A 25,467-nucleotide genomic window follows, 5' to 3' on the forward strand; every position below is an offset into this window, starting at 1 on the left:
AAAAGGTCATAGGTTAGTTTGAACAGGTGGGCTGTGACTATATCAAACTGCTCAGGTGGGAGGGAATCTGAAGATTCCCGCCGCATGGGTAATGAATCGCAAATATAGTAAATGTCCAGAAAATACTAATGGCCATAACTATACGCAGGAGCGATTAATCTTTACCTAACCAGCATCGGATTGTTTCTAATAAAATGTTCTTTAGTTAGGTACCAGACACAGCTGCTCAAACCCTGTCTGACCCTTCGTACCATGCAAAGAGGAATTCCTCTGTCCAGCGACCCTTTACATTAAAGAAACTTACAGTCATTATTAAGGGGAACATTATCTATAAAACATACTATTTGGTTTTATTATTTAACGATTGAGTCGCCCGCTAGACGCACACGAACTCTACCGTAAATGCACATACCACGCGCTCGAGCGCATGGCCGAGGCGCCATCACGCAGCTGCGAGTATCCGCACGCACGGGAGAGAATGTGCACGTGCAGCAGGCACGCGCATGAGGTGAATATATGGCAACGTGTAGTATGATATTTTTCTGACTTTGACAAATTGTATGTACATTGATGTAAATGTAGTGGTAAATATAATTAAAGCTTATTTTATGGTTTCACAGTTCATTTAAACGGTTAATGTCCTTGTGCTCCTAACTGTCAATCACCTAGTGGGGTGATTGCCAGTGGGCGGGGCATCACCTCAGAGTGGGTCATGTGACTACTAGAGAGGGGTGGATAGGTGCTGTCAGTGTAGCTGACAAGGAGACTGCAGATCCTCTGGTCAGAGCACACACCTCATTGCTGCTCCGGCCGTCGCCCACATTAGAGCTGAGTGGTATACATTGCGGCGGCCGGAGGGGGCTTAGTGTGTGAAGCCAGAGCAGAGCTTCCTGGCAGTAAAGGTGGCGTCAACGGCATTGAGGCTCAGCACTGTTCACAGAACCCGGCATCAGTGCTAGTCAAATCAACCAGCAGTATTAGAAGGGCGCGTCTGGGACAGGGAGGCGGAGAGGGTTCCTTCCTGTACCCCGAGTTATGGCAGCTCTACCTACTACAGACACAGACTCTGACAGTCACAACACAGAAGCCGCAGCAGCAGAGGCTCCATTCTGTGTGGCTGTAAGTGTAAGGGAGAAGTTGGGGGAGTGTCGGCAGGAGGCGGAGACTGAGCAGCAGTGAGGCATTTGTAAGTGTAATACTATACTCACCCCAGCTACACCGAGGCAAAGTGACAGCCCCTGCACTGCAGCTAATATTGCATGCACTTGTAACTTCAAAGGAGTAAATATCTTAGACTAATACTTTGTAGCTATTACAGCAGCTAAGTGACAGTTAATCCAAGAAGATAAAGTACAGTATAGCTGCATAAAATATAATGGATCTCATCTACGGAGGTTCATAAACATTGTAGAGGTAGCTACATTACTCAGCTCACATAATAAGCAGCACCATCTGTGACATTGCTACCTATTGCGCCAACTCCATAACAGTTGCAGAGGGAAGAGTAGCTAACAGAACTACACACAAGTTAGTAGAAGAGTGGCAGGACCGTAGAGTGGCTGCATGTGTGACTCCATATAGTAAATGAGAGGTTCATAACTGAGGGGCCCTACACATTTTACGATGCGCCGCCGAGGTGCCCGACGGCCGATACGGCCGACGAGCGACCCGGCGGCGGGGGGGCAGTGACGGGGGGAGTGAAGTTTCTTCACTCCCCCCGTCACGCGGCTGCATTGAAGTGCAGGCAAATATGGACGAGATCGTCCATATTGGCCTGCATGCACAGCCGACGGGAGACCAGCGATGAACGAGCGCGGGGCCGCGCATCGTTCATCGCTGGAGTCTCCACACTGAAAGATATGAACGAGTTCTCGTTCATTTATGAACGAGATTGTTCATATCTTTCAGAAAATCGGCCAGTGTGTAGGGCCTATAAGTTCTAACGGAGGCAGATGAAGAGACATATGCTGCCTTTCTGGATTTTAAACAAATGTAGCTACTAATATATAAAGCAAAGTTAAAAACTGGAAAGGAAATTTTTATTTGATGGTTACAGTTGAGTTTTACGGAGAAGTGAATTAAATATAAAAAGACTGAACTCTTTCCTGAAGGGGATTAAACGCAGCTATATTGAGTAGGTGAATTGTAATTTTCTGCGTGAATCAAAAACATTTCTACATTCAACTAAAGAGTTTGTTAAACAGAGAAATATAACTTCAAACTCAGTTTAGGCTTACAAGGAGAAGCGACAACATACAGTACAGCACATATAGTGCTGACTAATCCTTCACAGTGGAACTAGTGAAATACTTTCTCACCGTTAACGAAACTTAAGATCTTCCTTAAAGGGCCCCAACGTAAGTGCACCGACGTTACTGCAGTACACAGTGAGACAAATTTGAACCCGGGTTTATAGTGATGATTATTGTTTTGTTTTGTTATTTGTATTTAATAGGGCATATCTATGTGTTCTACAACTACATACGGTGCAACTATTAGATAAATGTTAATGTTATTATACCTATGTGCTTACATTAAAACCTATGTACTTGTCTGTTGCATAACATTCTAGTGTAATATTCTTTGTGAAAGCAGATAAAGAATACAGGTATTCTTATACAGCAACAATTTCAGGTGTAAATGTCATGTTATTGTTTAAACTAGTACAATTGTAATCTCACATGCCTATACATAGGACACAGATTGCCTACCCATCAGGCTTACCCAAGCAAGCCAAATAGAATATAGCTTGGGTGGAGGCACATATGTATTAAGTACCCCTGGGTGGTGAGAGAGGGGTTACATGTTGAAGACCGAAGTCTTCTGCCGCCGATTTCCAGGACCATCTTCTTGCTTCTGGCTCTGTAAGGGGGACGGCGGCGCGGCTTCGGGACCGGACGACCGAGGCTGGGCCTGTGTTCGATCCCTCTGGAGCTAATGGTGTCCAGTAGCCTAAGAAGCCCAAGCTAGCTGCAAGCAGGTAGGTTCGCTTCTTCTCCCCTTAGTCCCTCGTAGCAGTGAGCCTGTTGCCAGCAGATCTCACTGAAAATAAAAAACCTAAAAGTATACTTTCTTTTCTAGGAGCTCAGGAGAGCCCCTAGTGTGCATCCAGCTCAGCCGGGCACAAGATTCTAACTGAGGTCTGGAGGAGGGTCATAGTGGGAGGAGCCAGTGCACACCAGGTAGTCCTAAAGCTTTCTTTAGTTGTGCCCAGTCTCCTGCGGAGCCGCTATTCCCCATGGTCCTTACGGAGTCCCAGCATCCACTTAGGACATCAGAGAAATTGGGGATTGGTGTTTATCCCTCCATTTATTGGATCCAGGCAGCACTATCTAACCTTTCCTATCTTTATTACTGCGCTCTCTCATTAACTATTGTAAGGGCGGAAGGTCTATCTTGCCCTCTCCTGCTGTCACTTCCTGGTCCTTTCCACGAAGGGAAAATAGACATAGCCCCATATCTCCCCACACTACATATCCCGTAATGCTCTGCGCGCAGCCGAGCCTCCTGTCAGTCAGCGAACCGTGCAGCATTATGGGTACAGGAAGTGTGCCCCGCGTGCGCATGTTTGCTTCCGGTGTGTTACTTCCGGCGGGGAAAGCGGAAGCCGGTACCGGGCAGGATGCCGTGGAAGAGGGACGGTTGCGCTGTCCGGTGCGGGGAGACGGGTGCCCCCAGTTAGGGGAGGTAATTTGAGATACCTGGGGGAAGGGGACAGACCCTGTGCCATGGGGGGGGGGGAGGTGCTGCTGTGCCATGTTTGGCTGAGGGCACTAAGGCAGGTTCTGTGTCACATGTACCGTGGGCAAAAAGGTAGGTTCCATGCTATGGGTGGGGGCAAGCGCTAGGACAGGTGGTAGGTACTAGGGTAGGTTCTGTGCCATGGGTGGGGAGGGAGCTAGGTCTTGTAGATGGGGCAGGTGCTAGGGTAGGTTCCAGGTGATGTGTTGGATGGGCACTAGCTCAGGTTCTGCACCATGGGTGTGACAGGGACTTGGGCAGGTTCTGCATGGCACGTCGGAGGTGCACTTGGGTAGGTTGCGTGCGACACTCGGCACGGACACTCAAACAGGTTCTGTGCCGCGTGTGGGGCAATGTTTGGGGTGCGAAATTGGGCAGATTCTGCTATAGAAATGCAATGAATATTCAGCGGAGCGGTTTCTTGCTCTGTTAACATGCTGCTAAAATCCTTGCAACAATAAGTGAGTATGTATGGGTTTTGGGCACCTCTAGTTTCACATACTGAGTCACACACATAAAAACAAAGATGTAGGGGGTGGTTCAAACTGGCGCTGTGCAGCTCAGATGTAACAGATTTCGAATTAAATGTCACCACATTTAAATAAACAGACAAAACACAAGAAATTTGAAATACTGTCGTACACCACAAGCGCTTGTGGTGTACGACAGTGAGTCACACACATGTACGCTGTAACACGGGAACAGACACCTTCTCGGGTAACATGTTGTATTTCCCTATACACATACTGAACATGCCAGCTTTGGCTTATTGCTTGTGCTGTGACAATGTGTGTCGCTGTTCTGGAATCCACAGCTGTCACTGCTGTCCCCCACTCTATAGCAGTCATCCTCCGTTTATTATCTCACTAGGTAACAAGCCATGGATTCCCTTGACACTATGCTGACCGATCCTCTGGATCTAGGGTCGTGCAGCAATGGAACAGGTATCATGGAGGAGTGTTTGCTGGGAGGAACTAAAGTCAGTCTCCCTGAAGACCTGCTGGAGGATGTGAGTACTCTCAATCCATGCTCCGTGTCCTAGCATGAACAAGTACAACGGTCTCTTATGACTTCTGTGTAAAATCTACATTGTCTGGTTACTTTGCAGTGTAGGCTGACGCTGAAATGTTCATCACCTCACCTTTATTTTCCACATTAACTGGTACTTTGTCTTCATTTGTTGAATCACTATCTTTATACTAGTTGAACTCCTGTGTGTCTGCGTCGTGTTGTCTGCTGTGTGATCTGATTGGTCTCCACATATAGTATTACACAAAAGTAATGTTTCCAGCTATGGTCTATTCAGTCAGCCAATAGAGGGCAGAGCAACTTTCTTCCCACATAGAACAATCTATATGATTCTCTGTGTTATCCTGTAATTCAGGAAACCGGATTTGTGTTTTTAAGATACTTAATTCTCACAAACCGCAAAGTTGTGTTGTTTTGTTTCTGTTACAATTTTGGACAAGCATTTACATAAATATGGCAGCGTGTTGTAGTAACCGCCAGAAGACTTACTGAAAAATAGTGCCTTCCCCTCTGCAATCTAATTTTAATTCACTTTATTGGCCTTTATAGTTTACATCAGGCATGTCCAAACTGCGGCCCTCCAGCTGTTGTGAAACTACATATCCCAGCATGCCCTGACACAGTTTTGCTGTCAGAGAATGCTAAAGCTGTGTCAGGGCATGCTGGGATGTGTAGTTTCTCAACAGCTGGAGGGCCGCAGTTTGGACATGCCTGGTTTACATGGTACAAATTACTTTTACTGTATATTAGAGGTGATCTCTTCCCGGTGTATTACGGTGAGAACGTTAGGGAATTGCTCTATAGAGTGTTATTTTCACATTCGCACTCAGATTTTTGTCCTATGTTACACCACTCTCCTCTTGTTTTCCGCTGCCCGCAGCCAGAGCTGTTCTTTGACGTGGTCAGTGCAGAGACATGGCAAAATGTTCTGTCCGACTCACAGCGAGAACACCTTCGCCAGTTCCTGCCTAAATTCCCGGAAGACAACGCCGGACAGCAAGAGCAGATCATCCAGTCTCTCTTCCGGGGAGTCAACTTCCGTTTTGGGAACCCGTTGCATATTGCTCAGAAACTGTTCCGGGGTGAGGTTTAGTGCCGTCTCACACAAACTAGCAATGTAATACATCGGCACAATGTGCCTTATTCCTACATATCGCTAACCTGTCATCTGTTGTTTGTTTTGCACATAGACAAGGCAAAATCTGTACGCTTAAGGTTAAAGTAAAATGATAGTTTAGTGTTTTTAGAATTGAATATTACATAATAATGTAGAGGAGCTATTCAGTAACTGATTATTATAATGTGTAAAGGTTTGCTGGTGTTAGAGAATACTTGATAAAGAGCTGCACGCATTATCAGGTGCTTGTCATGAGATCATGGGTAAGCCAGGAAAGTACAGCATCATTGCTGGAATCATGAACCAGGCTGCTTTTCCAGATCTCGGTAATTGTATTTCCCAGGCTGCTTCCAGGGATCGGGAGGGGCTATAAGATAATTATGTAAAGGAAATGTGTTATTCCTGTGTTTCAGACGGGCACCTGAACCCGGAGGTGGTGAAGTACCGTCAGCTGTGTCTGAAGTCTCAGTACAAGCGATATCTGACGTCTCAGCAGCAGTATTTTCACACACTGCTTAAACAGATCCTGGCATCCAGGAAGGTATAACCAGATTCCCACTTCTACGCCATCTACCCTGCACAGAATGATCTCCTACTAATCCATGTTATGCTTTATTTCATGTAACTGTGTGTTATATATTTGCTGTAGGAGTTGCTGGATGTTGCAAGGAAAAATGGCCCTGACCTTGTGATGAAGAGGAAGCCCCCTTCTCTGCGTAACTCTCCCGAGGAGAGAGAGAGGCGGGCACAGCGCCGTTACCTGAAGATTTTACGAGAGGTGAAAGAAGAGTGTGGAGATGGCACCTTGTCCTCAGAGGAGGAAGGTGAGGCATCTGACACTGGTCCGCTCTGCTGCTCATTACTGGAACTATTCAGTGTCCTCACAGGAACTGTGTGTTTTATCTGTAGATTTCAGTTCCTGGCTTCCAGGAGGATCACCCACCCATTCTCCGGGTTCTGCTGTCCCTCTCCGTTCTATCCCTACGCTTTCCACTCAGGACATGAAAACCGCAGGTGAGATTGGCACTTCCCTGAGATACAACTCCCAGAATCCTCAGCAGCCACTCAAACCCATATAACTGCTGTGCGTAAATTGTTTGCTCTGCTTAGAGGATTTATGAATCAGCGGTACAGTACAATATCCTGAAACAACGCAAAATGAAGACACATGGCGGATTATTTAGTAACACTGCTCTATGGCACAAGTACAGCCAGTTCAAAGGGTCATGGGTGCAGATTGCCATTTTGTGATGCAAAGTGCTGGGGTTTGCAACAATGCACCAGTTTTTTTTTTCTGGGGAAGTGATGTAGGTTAATTAGCTGAGATGGAGGCACGTGAACTGGGCTTCTGCTGGCGAGGCAGATTGGGGTATCCCTGTTTAGAGCGGTCCGGGTATATAATTACATCCAGTTTGACACCCGCTTCCCAGAAAAGAACTTGTTTTGAGGTGCAGCGTTATGCAAATAATATTCAGCCGGCGGAGAACACATTTAGCAGAGCATCAGTCTAATAAATAGACGTCCCGTATATATCTCTTCAGTAGAACTCCACGTTTTTCGTAAAGCTTCTACTAAAGAACTTATATCAACTTTATACACATTGCTGTCATCACACTCTATTGAAATGAAAGATGCTCATGAAAGGGCATGGAATCTGACCTGGGAGAAACGCTAACTACTGATGACTGGTCTGACATTTATTCAAATTGGCTTCAAGGTCAATTTGTGTTCAACTGAAAGAAAATGTGTATAAATCATTCTACAGATGGTACTACATCCCCACTAGGTTCAACAAAATAAACCCTGAAGTTTCCCCTTTATGTTGGCGTTGTAAAAATACTGCCGGAACGTTTCTCCATATCCGGTGGAACTGCCCTCTTCTGATTCCCTCATGGAAGGATGTCGTGGCCCTGGCTACCACAATCTCATCACTGAACATCCCCTTTAAGGCCAACTACTTCCTACTATCAGTGACCATTCCTGAGGCATCCCACCATCAGAGCAAGCTGTTCATTCACATGGTCCTTGCAACCAGATGCTGCATAGCAGCCCAGTGGAGGTCCCCCGAGCTCCCTGGAATAGATTAGATTATTGCCAGGAACTGGCACATCCATTCGATGCAATATATCGCAAGCACTCTGAAAGGCTCTACCCCCAGATTTCTTAAAGTCTGGGATCTCTGGACTTCCTATTTTAAGGTCTCACCTGCATTTAGAGAAGGGGATAGGACCCACCTGTTTGTCTGCACCAGCCGTTCTTCCTCTATGGGTTTAGCTAGCTATCTGAGTGTGGATCTGACCAGTCAGGTCGGTCGATCACTCATTCATTCATTCACTTATTTATTTATTCACTCACTTATTCAGTCAATTATACCCCTTTTCCACTACTGAGCACGGGTCGCAGCTGGGAGCTTGACACGGGTGCTACCCGACTGCGGCCCGTGCTCAGCCCCTTTCCCACTGCGCTCACCAACCCGGTATATTATCGGGTCGGTGACGCTGCTAGTGACGCGGCAGGGGCAGCGCTGGGAGATCACATGATCTCCCAGCGCCGCCCTTCCATACGGTGTAAACGGGAGCCGAGTCCCATCGACACAGCTTCCGTTTACACTACAACCCTACCCGGATCATTCCCGTGTCCTACCCAGGTAGTTACCCGGGTAGGATTCACGGGTTACTTGATCCGAGTTTCTGCGGGGGGGGGGTGCCCTTTTCCACTAGCAAAAAACACGGGTAAATGCGCGCCCCCATGCATTTACCCGTGTTTTTTGAGCTAGTGGAAAAGGGGTATTGCTCATTCCTCCAATCCTTTCATAATCTCCTTATTTCTCCGTCATCCATCTGGGGGACGCTGCGCCGTTACTTACTTTTTGGTTTTATACTTACAATTTTTTGGGGAAAAAAGAGATGACACTATGGAATTGTCTTTGTGAGGTGTTTATTTCTTGTTTCTTATAACAGTCTATGTGCATTCTAATGCCATTATGACTTTTTCTATTGATATTGTTCTGATGTATGATACATTGACACCTTCTGCGCAAGTCACTTCTTCTGTGTTTTCTATGTATCTCTGTCATTTCAAAAATAAGCTTTATTTATTCCCGCATAACACTTCATCCTATCTTTTATCTTGTTGGCATCTTGTGCTGTGCAGGAGAACGTACTGTGCACGAGAACGTGTCGGCGCACATTGCATTCAGTTGTATTGACCCCTTAGTGTCCACTTCATACGTAGCATACGTCCACAGTTCCCACCTGTATCTGTTTTATTACAGACAAGATTGAACTGACTGAGAGCGACTTGAAGCTGCTGCTGAGAAAACACAGCGAGAAGAGGAAACATCAGCCGGTGAGTGTTGCTGGCTGCGGGTTATGGGATAAATCAGCGGATTGGAATCTGCAAGAAACAAAAATCATTTTGAAAAAAAAGAGGACATTTTCATTTTTATGTTAATAAAATCAACCTGGTTGGGTTTACCTTATAAATGATTGCTAATTTAAAACATCGAGCAGACTCTGCGGAACTCGCTGATGCCTGCAGTACACATGATATTACGTTTACCCACTAGACTTGTTATACTGCAAGGTGACGCTGTAATGCACTTGTTATGGTATGGTGCAGGGTGACACTGTAATGCATTTGTTATGGTATGGTGCAGGGTGACACTGTAATGCACTTGTTATGGTATGGTGCAGTGTGACACTGTATTACACTTGTTATGGTATGGTGCAGGATGACACTAATGCACTTGTTATGGTATGGTGCAGGGTGACACTGTAATGCACTTGTTGTGGTATGGTGCAGGGTGACACTGTAATACACATGTTATGGTATGGCGCAGGGTGACACTGTAATACACGTTATGGTATGGTGCAGGGTGACACTAATGCACTTGTTATGGTATGGTGCAGGGTGACACTGTAATGCAGTTGTTGTGGTATGGTGCAGGATGACACTGTAATGCACTTGTTGTGGTATGGTGCAGGATGACCCTGTAATACACTTGTTATGGTATGGTGCAGTGTGTGCTTGTAATGCACTTGTTATGGTATGGTGCGGGATGATACTAATACACTTGTTATGATATGGTGCAGGATAACACTGTAATACACTGTTATGGTATGGCGCAGGGTGTGCCTGTAATACACTGGTTATGGTATGGCGCAGGGTGTGCCTGTAATACACTTGTTATGGTATGGCGCAGGGTGTGCCTGTAATACACTGGTTATGGTATGGTGCAGGGTGTACCTGTAATACACTGGTTATGGTATGGCGCAGGGTGTACCTGTAATACACTGGTTATGGTATGGCGCAGGGTGTGCCTGTAATACACTGGTTATGGTATGGCGCAGGGTGTAACTGTAATACAAGTGCATTACAAGCACACACTGCACCATACCATATCAAGTGCATTACAGTGTCACCCTGCACCATACCATAACAAGTGTTATGGTATGGCGCAGGGTGTGCCTGTAATACACTTGTTATGGTATGGCGCAGGGTGTGCCTGTAATACACTGGTTATGGTATGGCGCAGGGTGTGCCTGTAATACACTGTTATGGTATGGCGCAAGGTTTTGCCTGTAATACACTGGTTATGGTATGGCGCAGGGTGTGCCTGTAATACACTGGTTATGGTATGGCGCAGGGTGTGCCTGTAATACGCTGGTTATGGTATGGCGCAGGGTGTGCCTGTAATACACTGGTTATGGTATGGTGCAGGGTGTGCCTGCAATACACTGGTTATGGTATGGCGCAGGGTGTAACTGTTATAAACTGGTTATGGTATGGCGCAGGGTATAACTGTTATACTCTTGTTACGGTATGGTGGAGGGGTTTATCGATCACCTACTTAGCAGATCCCCTTTCTCTCCCTCAGGATCATCCTGACCTAATGACCGATGGTGTAACCATGAATGATATCATGACTCGGGTGAACGCCGGCAGGAAGGGCTCTCTGTCAGGTATTGTGTAATAGTCCCTTTATGTATGCGGATTATGCCCCATTGTGTGATGATCAGCCTGCAATGTATTACTAGCATCTAGCAGTCATGTTCAGAGCGTTAGAATGTACCACTGATCTGTTCTTCTCTGGGAAGATGTGTCCACATTGCTCCGGCTATTGTGGACTGACAGTAATGACGTTTTCCAGCTCTCTTTGACCTGGCTACAATGAAGAAACGCGTTAAGGAGCGGGATGAGCGCAAGAAGAAGAAACTGAAACCCATAAAGTCGGAGCCGGAAGATTTCCCAGATGCCCCTGAAGAAGCAGAAATGATGCCAGCCCTGCTCCCCAGTGACGCCATTACCCTGACCACTGTGAAGGAAGAGTGAGTTTTGTGTATTGCCCTGCCCGCTGTAGTGTGTGTAGCACCGGTGCCAGTGTTCCGTCTATAGTCGCTAATAATAACTATGCATTTATGGCTCTGTATATGTCGCTTCTGCTCTGCGGACAGTCTCTGGCCCGGCGTCATCATCTGCTTATTCTTCTTGCACAGACCCATAGAGGACGTGAAGCCACCTTTGCCCTTCAATGAGATCTCTGCCTGCTTCTTCACCCTGCTCCTGGATATTCTCCTAGTGGAGGGCCCCTCCAGTCTCATGTTGGTGAGGACACGATAGGCCCCCTTTAGGGCTTGTTTACTGACATTGGATTTGGTTACTTGTAGTTGTCATTATTCTCCATTCTGTTGTCATTGCTCTGTGTGTGTTGCAGTGACTCCTGGTATAAGGACATGTGCTTATAATAAGTATTTGTGTTCTCTAATCTGTCTCCCAGCTGGAGGATAAGGTGTCCCACTGGCAGTCTTCTCCCGCTAGTACCTTAAACAGCTGGTTCTCTGCTTCTTCCAACTGGTGCGACCTGGTGCATTCTGCTCTCCTGTTCCTGAATGGAGACAGCAAAGGTGAGGTGTAAGATTCACATGCTCCTGTACTGTGTATTGCAGTAGGCTGGCTTCTAACCCTTTCCGATGGGCACACAGTATACACCTATAGAGGACTGTTACACTGCTGCATGTATGCATATATTGCACTAACCTGGAATATATAGCCCAGGCTGTTGTAGTGTTGATAAGTGCAGATGTACGTCTATTACTAATATATTGGTGCAGTGCCCCCCTGGTGTCTTCATCTGATCGCTTTCATGGACGCAAATCCTGCTGAATGCAACTGGCCACTATTGATGCTAAGAACACGGTCCATACTTACTAATAGTCCCTTCTGGTTTCAGTATCTACTCAATTCAGGGTGCTGCTGTAGTTCCTCTCCACGGTGTCGTGTCATGCTTGTTTGATTATTTAATTCTGCCATAATTTGTATGTATATGAATCAGGCATTCTGGATGCTTTACTCCCTTTTCTAATCCCTTTATTTGCAGACGCTTTGTCTGGTTTTGCTCCTTTTGTGGAATTCAGGGAGAAAACTCAGGAGTGGAAATGCTTTGGTGAGTCCCCCAAATCCCCTTGTTTCACCCCCCTTCCCTGCGCTTGGGTAACAAGGTCTGATTTCCCTGCTATGTGTTATTACCCGCAGCTCCTCCCGGCGACTGCGAGAAGGAGCTGGTGGCTCTGTTTCATCTATGGCTAGAGACAAAGGACCAGATATTCACCAAGGTGAGGTCACAGCCTCTTCTAATGAGAAGCCCTGTGTGCATGGGACGTGTGGAGTTATGTATGGTTCTTTCTGAGTTGTGATATTTTATTACTAGCGGTGAATGTTTAGAATTCAGTTTGCCAGATTTGGAGCAATAGACTTTAGTAAGGAACTGATCCCATACAGGAATTAATTCTTTATTGGATTTCTAGAACAGATGCTCATACATCTCGCAGCTATACACCATGCAGCGTGAGACACCCGCTGCAATTGAGCCTAGTAGTGTACCGTACTGTTCTTTAGACTTTGGGGGGAATTCAAATGTTTGAAAAGTCCGTTGGGAGTCTGTTGTTTCCTATCTAATAGACAGGAAAAAACAGACACTCAACCGACTTTTCAAACATTTGAATTCCCCCTTTTGTGTCTTATACGCAACGTAGGATCAGTGAAGAGCCACTCAGTGTACCAGAGCCGCTGGGCTGCGTCATTATCTGCACAGGAGTTAGTTTTCCACAGATACAGTCACAGATGCAGCACAATGGGACTTGGTGTGAGGAGTATACATGGCTGCTACATTGTAGCCTTTTAACACAGATCCAGACTCCGTCGCACACAGATGTACACATATTGCATATTTGATTGATCAGTACAAGTCCGCAATGTAGTTTTGTCGCTCCCATTTGTTTTCTCTATGCGAATAAGACTCACATTTTGAGCGAGAGAGTCTGAAGCCACAGTATATAGGACACCTCCGTAGAGACATGAGTCCGGAAATGAAATGCTTGACATATTTCACGAGTGTTACTGCCCGCTTTTAGAAGGATGTGAAAAATGACTGCTCACTATCTGTAAAGTGTCCGCCATGATTTCCAATGAACGCCCACAAAGTAGCATTTTATGTCATTATAATGTGTAATGCAGTTTTATACAATGCACACGGTACAGTATTTATTTTTCCTTTTATCTCTCGCTTGCACCAAAGCGTTTTCCAGGTACTCCTGTCTCATAGGGTGCAGTAAGTGTTCCTGTGTAATTATTTCCTATTTCCACTTAGGAGCCTGAAGAGAGTATGGACACTGGGACACCTGTTCCGAGGGTGTAAGTACAGAACTCCTTCCCCTACCACACTCTTCTATCCTGTACATTGGATCATAGATTACACACACCGAGCTCTATGTGCTGATATATTTATATCCCGCTGTCGATGTTGACAACGTTTTATTGTTTTTGGGGGTTCTGCTGTCATTTCGGCCCAACCTCTGTTATTCCCTGCAGCTTGCTGATGCTTAACTATTGTCCTGTTTCAGGCGGACGGACTACATTGTGCGGCCCAGTTCTGGAGATGAGAAACGCATCTTCCAAGAACAGGTATGTGTCATTGCCTAATCCATACTAGATAATTTGGTGCAGGTTGGTAATGACACCTTCGTCGCACCTTTACAGCATTTTACATATCTGATTTAATGTTCTTGTGTTCCCCCTCTGCCCCTTTACTTTCCACCACCCAGGAGAGGCACCGCTACCTCCAGCCTCACAAAGCCTTCACTTTTCGCATGCACGGCTTTGAATCGGTTGTGGGTCCTGTCAAAGGCGTCTTCGACAAGGAGACCTCTCTCAACAAGGCTCGTGAGCATTCTCTGCTGCGTTCCGACCGACCAGCTTACGTCACCATCCTCTCTCTCGGTAAGATGCTACAAGCTCTGTTCGGGGATTTACCCTTACTGAAATCTATTTGTCATTATGAGGATTTAGTAAACTGGTGATGAGCATAAGGCTATTGATGATGTAAATTATCATTTCTCTGACGTACTAGTGGATGCTGGGAACTCCGTAAGGACCATGGGGAATAGACGGGCTGCGAAGGAGACTGTGCACTCTAAAAGAAAGATTAGGTACTATCTGGTGTGCACTGGCTCCTCCCTCTATGCCCCTCCTCCAGACCTCGGTTAGAATCTGTGCCCGGCCAGAGCTGGGTGCTCCTAGTGGGCTCTCCTGAGCTTGCTAGAAAGAAAGTATTTGTTAGGTTTTTTATTTTTCAGTGAGATCTGCTGGCAACAGACTCACTGCTACGAGGGACTGAGGGGAGAGAAGCAAACCTACCTGCTTGCACCTAGCTTGCGCTTCTAAGGCTACTGGACACCATTGGCTCCAGAGGGTTCGAACACAGGGCCCGTCCTCGATCGTCCGTTCCCGGAGCCGCGCCGCCGTCCCCCTTGCAAAGACAGAAGAAGCAACGAAATCGGCGGCTGAAGACTCCGGTCTTCATTAAGGTAGCGCACAGCACTGCAGCTGTGCGCCATTGCTCCCACAGCACACCACACACTCCGGTCACTGTCTGGTGCAGGGCGTCTGGGGGGGGCGCCCTGGACAGCAATTAGATTTCCTTTTGGCAAAATCTGCACATAATACAGTTTATAAAACTGTATATGTGCAAAAAACCCCGCCATTTAATATCATACAAAACGCGGGAGAAGCCCGCCGCTGAGGGGGCGTGGCTTTCTTCCTCAGCACACCAGCGCCGTTTTCTCTTCACGGCTCCGCTGGAAGGACGCTCCCCAGGCTTTCCCCTGCAGTATCCAATAGAACAAGGGTAAAAAAGGGAGGGGGGGGGGGGGGGGCACATAAATTTAGGCGCAATTGTGTTAATAAGCAGTTATTGGGGAAAAATCACTCTTTTTAGTGTAAATCCCTGTGTTATATAGCGCTGTGGTGTGTGCTGGCATACTCTCTCTCTGTCTCCCCAAAGGACTTTTGTGGGTTCCTGTCCTCAGTCAGGGCATTCCCCTGTGTGTGTGCGGTGTGTCTGTACGGCTGTGTCGACATGTTTGATGAGGAAGGTTACGTGGAGGCGGAGCAGGAGCCGATAAGTGTGGTGTCGCCCCCGACGGGGCCGACACCGGAGTGGATGGATATGTGGAAGGTATTAACCGACAGTGTCAACTCCTTACATAAAAGGTTTGATGACGCAGCAGCCTTGGGGCAGCCGGCATCTCAGCCCGACACATATGTCGACACGGAGTCTGACTCCAGTGTAGATGAGGATGAGACAAATGTACAGTCCACAGGGGCCATCCGATGCATGATTACTGCAATTAAAAATGTATTGCACATTCCTGACATTAACCCGGTTACCACCAAAAAGGGTATTATGTTTGGGGAGAAAAAGCTGCCAGTGACTTTTCCCCCATCTGATGAGTTAAATGAATTGTGTGAAGAAGCGTGATGTTCCCCTGATAAGAAACTAGTGATTTCTAAGAGGTTACTGATGGCGTACCCTTTCCCGGCAACGGATAGGCTACGTTGGGAAACATCCCCTAGGGTGGACAAGGCGCTCTCACGCTTATCAAAAAAGGTGGCACTGCCGTCTCAGGATACGGCCGCCCTAAAGGAGCCTGCAGATAGAAAGCAGGAGGTTATCCTGAAGTCTGTATATACACACTCAGGTACTATACTGAGACCTGCAATTGCTTCAGCATGGATGTGTAGTGCTGCAGCAGCATGGTCTGATACCCTGTCAGACAACATTGATTCCCTCGACAGGGATACTATTTTGCTAACCATAGAGCATATAAAAGACGTCTTCTTATATATGAGGTATGCACAGAGGGACATTTGCCGGCTGGCATCTAGAATTAATGCGATGTCCATTTCTGCCAGGAGAGTATTATGGACTCAGCAGTGGACAGGTGATGCTGATTCTAAAAGGCACATGGAGGTTTTGCCTTATAAGGGTGAGGAATTGTTTGGGGACGGTCTCTCGGACCTCGTATCCACAGCAACAGCTGGGAAGTCGACTTTTTTACCTCAGGTTCCCTCACAGCCTAAGAAAGCACCGTATTATCAAGTACAGTCCTTTCGGCCTTAGGCGCATCCTTTCTGCCCAGAGGCAGGGGTAGAGGAAAGAAGCTGCATCAGGCAGCCAGTTCCCAGGAACAAAAATCCTCCCCTGCTTCCACTAAGTCCACCGCATGACGCTGGGGCTCCACAGGTGGAGCCAGGTGCGGTGCGGGCGCGTCTCTGGAACTTCAGCGACCAGTGGGTTCGCTCACAGGTGGATCTCTGGGTTGTACAAGTTGTATCTCAGGGATACAAGCTGGAGTTCGAGGCGACTCCCCCTCGCCGTTACCTCAAATCAAACTTGCCAGCTGCTCCCCGTGGAAAGGGAGATAGTACTGGCAGCAATTCACAAGCTGTACCTCCAGCAGGTGATGATCAAGGTTCCCCTCCTTCAACAGGGACGGGGTTACTATTCCACAATGTTTGTGGTACCGAAACCAGACGGTTCGGTGAGACCCATTCTAAATTTGAAATCCTTGAGCACTTATATAAGGAAGTTCAAGTTCAAAATGGAATCGCTCAGGGCGGTTATTGCAAGCCTGGAAGAGGGGGATTTTATGGTGTCGCTGGACATCAAGGATGCTTACCTGCATGTCCCCATTTACCTACCTCACTAGGAATACATCAGGTTTGTGGTACAGGACTGTCCTTACCAATTCCAGACGTTGCCGTTTGGTCTGTCCACGGCACGAGAGTATTTACCAAGGTGATGGCCGATATGATGATACTCCTTCGAAAGAAGGGAGTTATAATTATCCCGTACTTGGACGATCTCCTTATAAAGGCGAGGTCCAAGGAGCAGTTGTTAGTCAGCGTAGCACTATCTCGGGAAGTGTTGCAACAGCACGGCTGGATTCTGAATATCCCGAAGTCGCAGCTGATTCCTGCGACGCGTCTGCTGTTCTTGGGCATGATTCTGGACACAGAACAGAAGAAGGTGTTTCTCCCCGGGGTGAAGGCCCAGGAATTGTCATCTCTGGTCAGGGGCCTCCTGAAACCAAAACAGGTGTCGGTGCATAAGTGCACGCGGGTCCTGGGAAAGATGGTGGCTTCTTACGAAGCAAATCCCTTCGGCAGATTCCATGCAAGGATCTTTCAGTGGGATCTGTTGGACAAATGGTCCGGATCGCATCTTCAGATGCATCGGTTGATCACCCTGTCCCCGAGGGCCAGGGTGTCTCTGCTGTGGTGGCTACAGAGTGCTCAACTTCTCGAGGGCCGCAGATTCGACATACAGGACTGGGTCCTGGTGACCACGGATGCAAGCCTCCGAGGATGGGGGGGCAGTCACTCAGGGAAGGAACTTCCAAGGACAGTGGTCAAGTCGGGAGACTTCCCTACACATACATATACTGGAACTAAGGGCCATTTACAATGCCCTGAGTCAATCAGAGCCCCTGCTTCAAAACCAACCGGTGCTGATTCAGTCAGACAACATCACGGCGGTCGCCCATGTAAACCGCCAGGATGGCGATGGCAGAAGCCACAAGGATTCTTCGGTGCTGCAGAGTCATCCGCACTCTCCCGCCCGTTTGGGAGCTTTGGTATAATCCCCATGGTCCTTACGGAGTCCCAGCATCCACTTAGGACGTCAGAGAAAATAAGATTTTACTCACCGGTAAATCTATTTCTCGTAGTCCGTAGTGGATGCTGGGCGCCCATCCCAAGTGCGGATTGTCTGCAATACTTGTATATAGTTATTGTTTAACTAAAGGGTTATTGTTGAGCCATCTGTTGAGAGGCTCAGTTATATTTCATACTGTTAACTGGGTATAGTATCACGAGTTATACGGTGTGATTGGTGTGGCTGGTATGAGTCTTACCCGGGATTCAAAATCCTTCCTTATTGTGTCAGCTCTTCCGGGCACAGTATCCTAACTGAGGTCTGGAGGAGGGTCATAGAGGGAGGAGCCAGTGCACACCAGGTAGTCCTAAAGCTTTCTTTAGTTGTGCCCAGTCTCCTGCGGAGCCGCTATTCCTCATGGTCCTTACGGAGTCCCAGCATCCACTACGGACTACGAGAAATAGATTTACTGGTGAGTAAAATCTTATTTTTTCCCCCACCAGTTCGTGATGCTGCTGCCCGTCTGCCTAACGGAGAGGGCACACGTGCTGAAATCTGTGAGCTGCTGAAAGACTCCCAGTTCCTGGCGCCAGACGTTACCAGTGCCCAGGTGAGCCGCGCTTATTTGCATGCCAATAGTCAGACAGTTGTGTACATTTATTAAAATTTAGCATATATACACACACCATTTCTGTTCCTTTTCATATATATTTAATAACATTCTTGGTTACTGCTCCGTAAACATTAATTTTCCAGCTGAGCAGCATTAGGATGGAACCTAGATCCGTGGAACCCTTCAAGCTCTATTGATGCGTTTTGGATGGGTGTGGATCATCAAATCAACAGTATCTAAGTCGACAATGTTAGGTCGACCACTATAGGTCGACAGGGTTGGAAGGTCAACAGGCTTTCTAGGTCGACGTGCTAGGTTGACAGGTCAAGAGGTCGACATGAGGTTTTTTTGTGGAGTTTTGGTGTCGTTTTCTTCGTAGAGTGACCGGGAACTCCAAGTAGTGCACAGTGTCCCCTCGCATGGCTCGCCATGCTTCGGGCAAGGTGCCTCGAATCGTAGTCCACGTGGATCGCTAAGTATGAAAAAGTAAAAAAAAAAAAAAAGAAATAAAATTTGAAAAACACATGTCGACATAGAAACCCTGTCGACCTTCCATCCATGTCAACCTAGTGACGACCTTCCATCCATGTCGACCTAGTGACTGTCGACGTATAGTGGTCGACCTAAACATTGTCGACCTAGACAGTGTCGATCTTCAGGCCGGACCCTCTCTCTTTCTTGTCACTCTACGGTTCCAGCTAATTAATTCTCCATTGTTCCTCAGGTTAACACAGTGGTGAGCGGCGCGCTGGACAGGCTGCATTACGAGAAGGATCCCTGTGTGAAATATGACATTGGACGCAAGTTGTGGATCTATCTCCATCGAGACCGAAGCGAGGAAGAGTTTGGTGAGAAGTTGATAGATCAGCAGAGTGTAACACTTGCCTTTGTTGGGGTCCTTTCTCACACTGTCTCTTGTGTTTTACAGAGCGGATCCACCAGGCTCAGGCTGCGGCAGCCAAAGCGAAGAAAGCTCTGCAACAGAAGCCGAAGACTCCGTCAAAGATTGTATGTCCCGGTGCTTGAGCCTTCACTTTCCCCTGCACTATATTTAGCATGTTGCAATTGGCAAGAATCTGTTTGTAGGACTGAGCTGTATGGTTCCCAGAATCTATTTTATGTTCTCCTGTTTGTCTTATTCGCAAATAATGATATTGGGAACCACCTGTTTCCAGGCCCCAGAACTGGCGCACTGACCAGTGTGGGTCGTAGTGGAAATATATAGAGGAGGAGAGATCATGAGACTTGGAAAGTGATGAGATTAATTCTGGTGTATTTGCAGAAGTCTGGCAGCAAGGAGTTTCCCGTAAAGGGCAACGGGACCCCTGAGCCAGGACAGCTGAACATGAATGAGTGTAGCATGCCGCTAACACCTGGGACCCCCAGCACTCCAACAACACCAGCACTTCCAACAACACCGCTGTCTCCCTCAACATCCACTGCTGTCAGTAAGATTGTCACCAGCAGCGCCCTGGAGCCCCCTAAATCCAGTCCGAGGTAAGTTCTCTCCAGAAAGTCTTTCTTAACCACTTCATGTGATTGTGTTTAATATTTATAAACGTTTCTCCTTTTGCCATCTCCACAGCGTCCTCCTTGTGTCCTCTCCAGCCATGCCTCAGCTGAGCACCTTGCTGACGCCCTCAGTGACTAGTCAGGTGACCGCGGTGACCCCAGCGCCTGTGAGGACCACCACTCTCTCCTCTGCAGCTACAATTCCCCAAGTGCGAATTGTGACGGCTTCTGCTGCTCTCCCGGCCACTCCACCTCCAGCCATCGTCACCCAGTCTCTGTCTCCAATTTTGTCTCACATCAGATTGCCGGTCACAGCTGCAGCCACCAAGGGAATAACGCAGGTAAGTAATGGCCTGACCGCTGGTAGCGTGCCGTACTATACAGTGGTTATCTAAATCTGTCACTTCAAAATCTCTTATAATGCAGGTGGTGTCCATGCCGGTGAAATCGCAGGCAGCCATTGGGGCCCCGCGCCTTGGAACCTCAATCTCCACTCAGGGTATCTCTGTGACAACTTTGGCCTCGTCCACGGTAGTCGCCTCTAAGCCGTTGGTCAGTTCCTCTGCCAGCTCTGCTCCGACCATCCTTCAGAGCATCACCGGACAGAGCATTCTCAAACAGGTAAAGGCGTGGAGACCTTTTTGCCGAGCGCGGCGTTCTTCCTACTCGCACTCTATCCTCACAGCCGTCCTTGCCAGCTTCACAGACCCATTTCCTCTATAATTATCCCCACGTATGTACACGTTTAGTATCATGAAAGCTCTTGTGGCACATTAGTAAAGGCCACTGCATAACTGCCTGCTCTCCGATATCCTACATGGCACCAGGTGACTAGGTTTGGGTCTATCTTTTTCGTGTGTGGAATATTTGACCATGTCATTTCTTTATCACCACCAGGTGGCGCTGTCTGGGCAGCTTGGGATGAAAGCCCAGTCTTCCTCGAGTCTCCCACTTTCGACCACCAATCTACGGATACAGGGCAAGGACGTGCTGCGTCTTCCACCTTCATCCATCACCACAGATGCTAAGGGCCAGACTATTTTACGCATCACACCTGATATGATGGCGACCTTGGCCAAATCCCAGGTCACCGCTGTTAAACTGTCTCAGGAACTCTTCTCTGCTGCCCCTACAAGCAGTTCCGGCAAGGCTCTCCTGCAGATGTCCTCTAGTCCCTCTTCCCCATCCCCTCCGGCGCCCACAACTATCAAGATCACTCCTGAGGCTAAACAGGCAGAGCCAAGTAGTGCTGGTTTCAGGCTGATGCCGGCCCTGGGGGTTTCTGTAGCTGATCAGAAAGGCAAAGTGAGAACTAGTGGTGAATCTAAGCCAGGCACAACAATAAGGATAGTGCAAGGACTTGGTGTTGTGCCTCCTAAGGTTGCGGCTACGCAGAGTATTACGGTAACTGCCAAACCAGTACCTTGTGCTTCCTCCACTGTGGTCAACCCAGTTCACACGGCCACAACCTTAAGCCTTTCCTCCGTGACAAGCACTGGGATGAAACCTGCGCCTACTGGTCTCTCCATGGGAGCTGCAACAGCCACTATACGTCAGATTCCGGTGACCACGGCTCAGCAGGTGAGGGAATGGTGACTTCTCGTTTCCACAGTGGTTTAACCATAGGATGGTTTGCGGGGGTTTTGCAATTAATCCAAAACTAAATTACTCTATTTTCTAGTTTTATGTCCCATGATGTTTTTTTTCTTCAAGACACTTTTAAAATAGTTTTAATTCATAATTGGGGGACAGTTCAATCGCCTTTGTGCACGTCTAAGTAATGGGCACCCGACGGGCAATATTCAATTGTACTGGGAGTGCCGCAGGCGCACACATTGCTTATCACACTTGTCGCGCCCAAAAGCCAGACTTTTAGCAGATTTCTGCTCGCCGCCGGAAATAGGCGTACACGGTACTTGGCAAGAAAAAAGTGATATTGGACCCCTGGCGCACTATAATCGTGGATGCTACTTCTTACTCCTATATCTGAATAATGGAGCCAACATGTGCTGATTATCACACAACACTAACAATATTTATTAAAACACAATCCCCAGCTGGGAATGGACAATAATGTAATAAAACAAATACGTAATAAAACAAATATACAGAAATGCGGTGAATGGATGGGAACCAAGTGCTTTCATAAAGTGCTTTCCGTGCTCAGAGTCCTTCTTAAATTGAGGAAAAATCTCTCACCATAATTCATAGCCGCGGTGGGCTAGCTTTAAAGAGATAGCTTGGGTCCTAGGCTGAATTGCCCAGCACCACTGCAGCAGGCGTATCAGCTTACAGTCACCGGTTCCCGAGTAACCACCACGTCTGTCCTCATCCAATTAACGCGTTTCGGTCTTGTATTGGCCTTTCTCAAAGTTGGATAAGGGTTGTCCTCAATGCTGACTTTTTATTTCATTACTAATTACTGTGTAACAACCAGTAATTCGTTCCTCCTGCTACTTCCGGGTTCGTCCACCGGAAGTGAGACATATGCGTTCCAAATACCGGGAAAGGTATTGTTTGCGTTCCACCGGTGATTGGGCTAGATCCTCACACGACTTCCACATATCCACGCTGCAAAGTCACATGTTTGCGGGTCAAACGCCACCAGGAAGTGACGTGTTTGCGGTTCAAACCTCTCTACCTCCACAGGGGATCTCAATGCGTTCCACCTTATATCACTGGAAAACCCATCCGTTATTCCATGTGTAGATTGGTAATCTGACTTACCCCATCTATACCAAACTGGGTGGTACTTTGTTCCCAACCTGTCCATCCCTATTACCAAGATGGGGTAAATCGCTTTCACATGTATAACCATTCGATAAGTCCATATGTTGAGTGGAGGAAGAAATAAATAGACAAGAGATTAATACATGATAAATCAAATATTTTTAAAACTTTTTAAAAACAAAGATTGTTGAAGATGTTTAAAAATTAATTGTAGTAGGGAAATATTTTGGGGAAATATTGTTACTGGAAAAATAGAACTGGACATAACTCCTAGAAAGGGCACAAATTCAGACTAAATGCAGAATAGCAGATGAAAAATAATAAAAAATCATAAAAACCATTTCAACTCAAAATCAACGTTGAGGCCGTTAGGTTTTATGGTATTTAACATGTAAATCCACTTCATCTCACTCTTCGCTAATCTGGTTTCTACATTGTTACTTCTCCAATTAGGTCTAATTTGTTGTATACCCAAATACCTCTTAATTTGGCCTTCACATTTACCGTGTACAGTCCTGAAATGTTCTGATAAAGGGTGTGTATCAAGGCCTTTCCGGATATTATACACGTGTTCTGCCACTCTTGTCTTCAATGGTCTAGATGTTTTTCCAATGTACACGTGCCCACATCCACATTCCAGCAGGTAAATGACATTTTTGGAATGGCATGTTATAAAATCATTTATTTTAAACACTTTACCCTTATATTCAAATTCTGTTGTTTTTCTTGTAACGTCTTTTTTTGTGGTAGACCGACACATGATACAAGACCCACAACGATGAAACCCTTTATTACACGATCTCACTGTGTTTTTTTTCTTGCAGACTACTTTGTACTACATGGTCCTTAATGGACTTGGCTTTCTTGTAGATGAAAACAGGTTTGGGCGGAAGATAACTTCCCAAAACCGGATCATCTAATAAAATGCGCCAGTTGTTGTTTTTGAAGATTTTTTCTATCTTTTTATAGTTTCCACCGTACTGAGTAATAAAGGCCCATTGGTAGGGATTATCCCCACAGGGTTGTGGCTCCTTTACTTTCAGAAGATCTTTTCTTTCGATTATTTCAACTCTCTTCTTTGCTGCTTCTAATAATGATGGGTCATATCCTTTTTCCAAGAACCTATTCGACATTTCATCCATTTGTGAATTTAAAATATCAGGGTCTGTGCAGTTCCTCTTTAGTCGTTTATATTGACCCACTGGAATATTATTTAACCATCTATAATGATGTTCACTATTTATATGAAGGTAAGCATTTGAATCTGTGGGTCTTTGTGCAAATTGTCTGATCTTGAATATATACCCTTAGATCCAAAAACACCAATTCTTCTTTACTTTGGGTATATGTTAAAACAATATTGAACTGGTTATTGTTTAAAATTTCTTTAAAAGCTCCCAAAGATTCATCATCTCCATTCCAAATACAAAAAATATCGTCAATGAACCGCCACCAGCACACCAGGCCCGCTCCCTGCCCGGTTCATTGACGATATTTGGTGTTTTTGGATCTAAGGGTATATATTCAAGATCAGACAATTTGCACAAAGACGCATCGTAAACCCACAGATTCAAATGCTTACCTTCATATAAATAGTGAACATCATTATAGATGGTTAAATAATATTCCAGTGGGTCAATATAAACGACTAAAGAGGAACTGCACAGACCCTGATATTTTAAATTCACAAATGGATGAAATGTCGAATAGGTTCTTGGAAAAAGGATATGACCCATCATTATTAGAAGCAGCAAAGAAGAGAGTTGAAATAATCGAAAGAAAAGATCTTCTGAAAGTAAAGGAGCCACAACCCTGTGGGGATAATCCCTACCAATGGGCCTTTATTACTCAGTACGGTGGAAACTATAAAAAGATAGAAAAAATCTTCAAAAACAACTGGCGCATTTTATTAGATGATCCGGTTTTGGGAAGTTATCTTCCGCCCAAACCTGTTTTCATCTACAAGAAAGCCAAGTCCATTAAGGACCATGTAGTACAAAGTAGTCTGCAAGAAAAAAACACAGTGAGATCGTGTAATAAAGGGTTTCATCGTTGTGGGTCTTGTATCATGTGTCGGTCTACCACAAAAAAAGACGTTACAAGAAAAACAACAGAATTTGAATATATATGTAAAGTGTTTAAAATAAATGATTTTATAACATGCCATTCCAAAAATGTTATTTACCTGCTGGAATGTGGGCACGTGTACATTGGAAAAACATCTAGACCATTGAAGACAAGAGTGGCAGAACACGTGTATAATATCCGGAAAGGCCTTGATACACACCCTTTATCAGAACATTTCAGGACTGTACACGGTAAATGTGAAGGCCAAATTAAGAGGTATTTGGGTATACAACAAATTAGACCTAATTGGAGAAGTAACAATGTAGAAACCAGATTAGCGAAGAGTGAGATGAAGTGGATTTACATGTTAAATACCATAAAACCTAACGGCCTCAACGTTGATTTTGAGTTGAAATGGTTTTTATGATTTTTTATTATTTTTCATCTGCTATTCTGCATTTAGTCTGAATTTGTGCCCTTTCTAGGAGTTATGTCCAGTTCTATTTTTCCAGTAACAATATTTCCCCAAAATATTTCCCTACTACAATTAATTTTTAAACATCTTCAACAATCTTTGTTTTTAAAAAGTTTTAAAAATATTTGATTTATCATGTATTAATCTCTTGTCTATTTATATCTTCCTCCACTCAACATATGGACTTA

General features: G+C 46.1%; 1 protein-coding gene across 1 annotated transcript in view; it reads left to right on the forward strand.

Moving 5' to 3' along the window:
• The first annotated feature begins 3,542 nt into the window (after window positions 1–3,542).
• Window positions 3,543–25,467, forward strand: part of NFRKB (nuclear factor related to kappaB binding protein) — a 45,740-nt gene continuing 23,815 nt past the window's right edge. The window contains exons 1-23 of the mRNA XM_063943647.1: window positions 3,543–3,687; window positions 4,612–4,750; window positions 5,651–5,852; window positions 6,301–6,428; window positions 6,537–6,711; window positions 6,797–6,901; window positions 9,162–9,235; window positions 10,767–10,851; window positions 11,040–11,217; window positions 11,386–11,494; window positions 11,667–11,793; window positions 12,267–12,332; window positions 12,422–12,501; window positions 13,536–13,579; window positions 13,789–13,849; window positions 13,990–14,164; window positions 18,386–18,492; window positions 19,220–19,343; window positions 19,424–19,503; window positions 19,778–19,992; window positions 20,081–20,348; window positions 20,434–20,628; window positions 20,905–21,588. Coding sequence (XP_063799717.1) covers window positions 4,622–4,750; window positions 5,651–5,852; window positions 6,301–6,428; window positions 6,537–6,711; window positions 6,797–6,901; window positions 9,162–9,235; window positions 10,767–10,851; window positions 11,040–11,217; window positions 11,386–11,494; window positions 11,667–11,793; window positions 12,267–12,332; window positions 12,422–12,501; window positions 13,536–13,579; window positions 13,789–13,849; window positions 13,990–14,164; window positions 18,386–18,492; window positions 19,220–19,343; window positions 19,424–19,503; window positions 19,778–19,992; window positions 20,081–20,348; window positions 20,434–20,628; window positions 20,905–21,588 — 3,411 coding nt within the window. The 5' untranslated portion in view covers window positions 3,543–3,687; window positions 4,612–4,621. The remainder of the gene's footprint in view (window positions 3,688–4,611; window positions 4,751–5,650; window positions 5,853–6,300; window positions 6,429–6,536; window positions 6,712–6,796; window positions 6,902–9,161; window positions 9,236–10,766; window positions 10,852–11,039; window positions 11,218–11,385; window positions 11,495–11,666; window positions 11,794–12,266; window positions 12,333–12,421; window positions 12,502–13,535; window positions 13,580–13,788; window positions 13,850–13,989; window positions 14,165–18,385; window positions 18,493–19,219; window positions 19,344–19,423; window positions 19,504–19,777; window positions 19,993–20,080; window positions 20,349–20,433; window positions 20,629–20,904; window positions 21,589–25,467) is intronic.

Source organism: Pseudophryne corroboree, chromosome 10 (genome assembly GCF_028390025.1).
Source record: "Pseudophryne corroboree isolate aPseCor3 chromosome 10, aPseCor3.hap2, whole genome shotgun sequence".
Taxonomy (NCBI): domain Eukaryota; kingdom Metazoa; phylum Chordata; class Amphibia; order Anura; family Myobatrachidae; genus Pseudophryne; species Pseudophryne corroboree.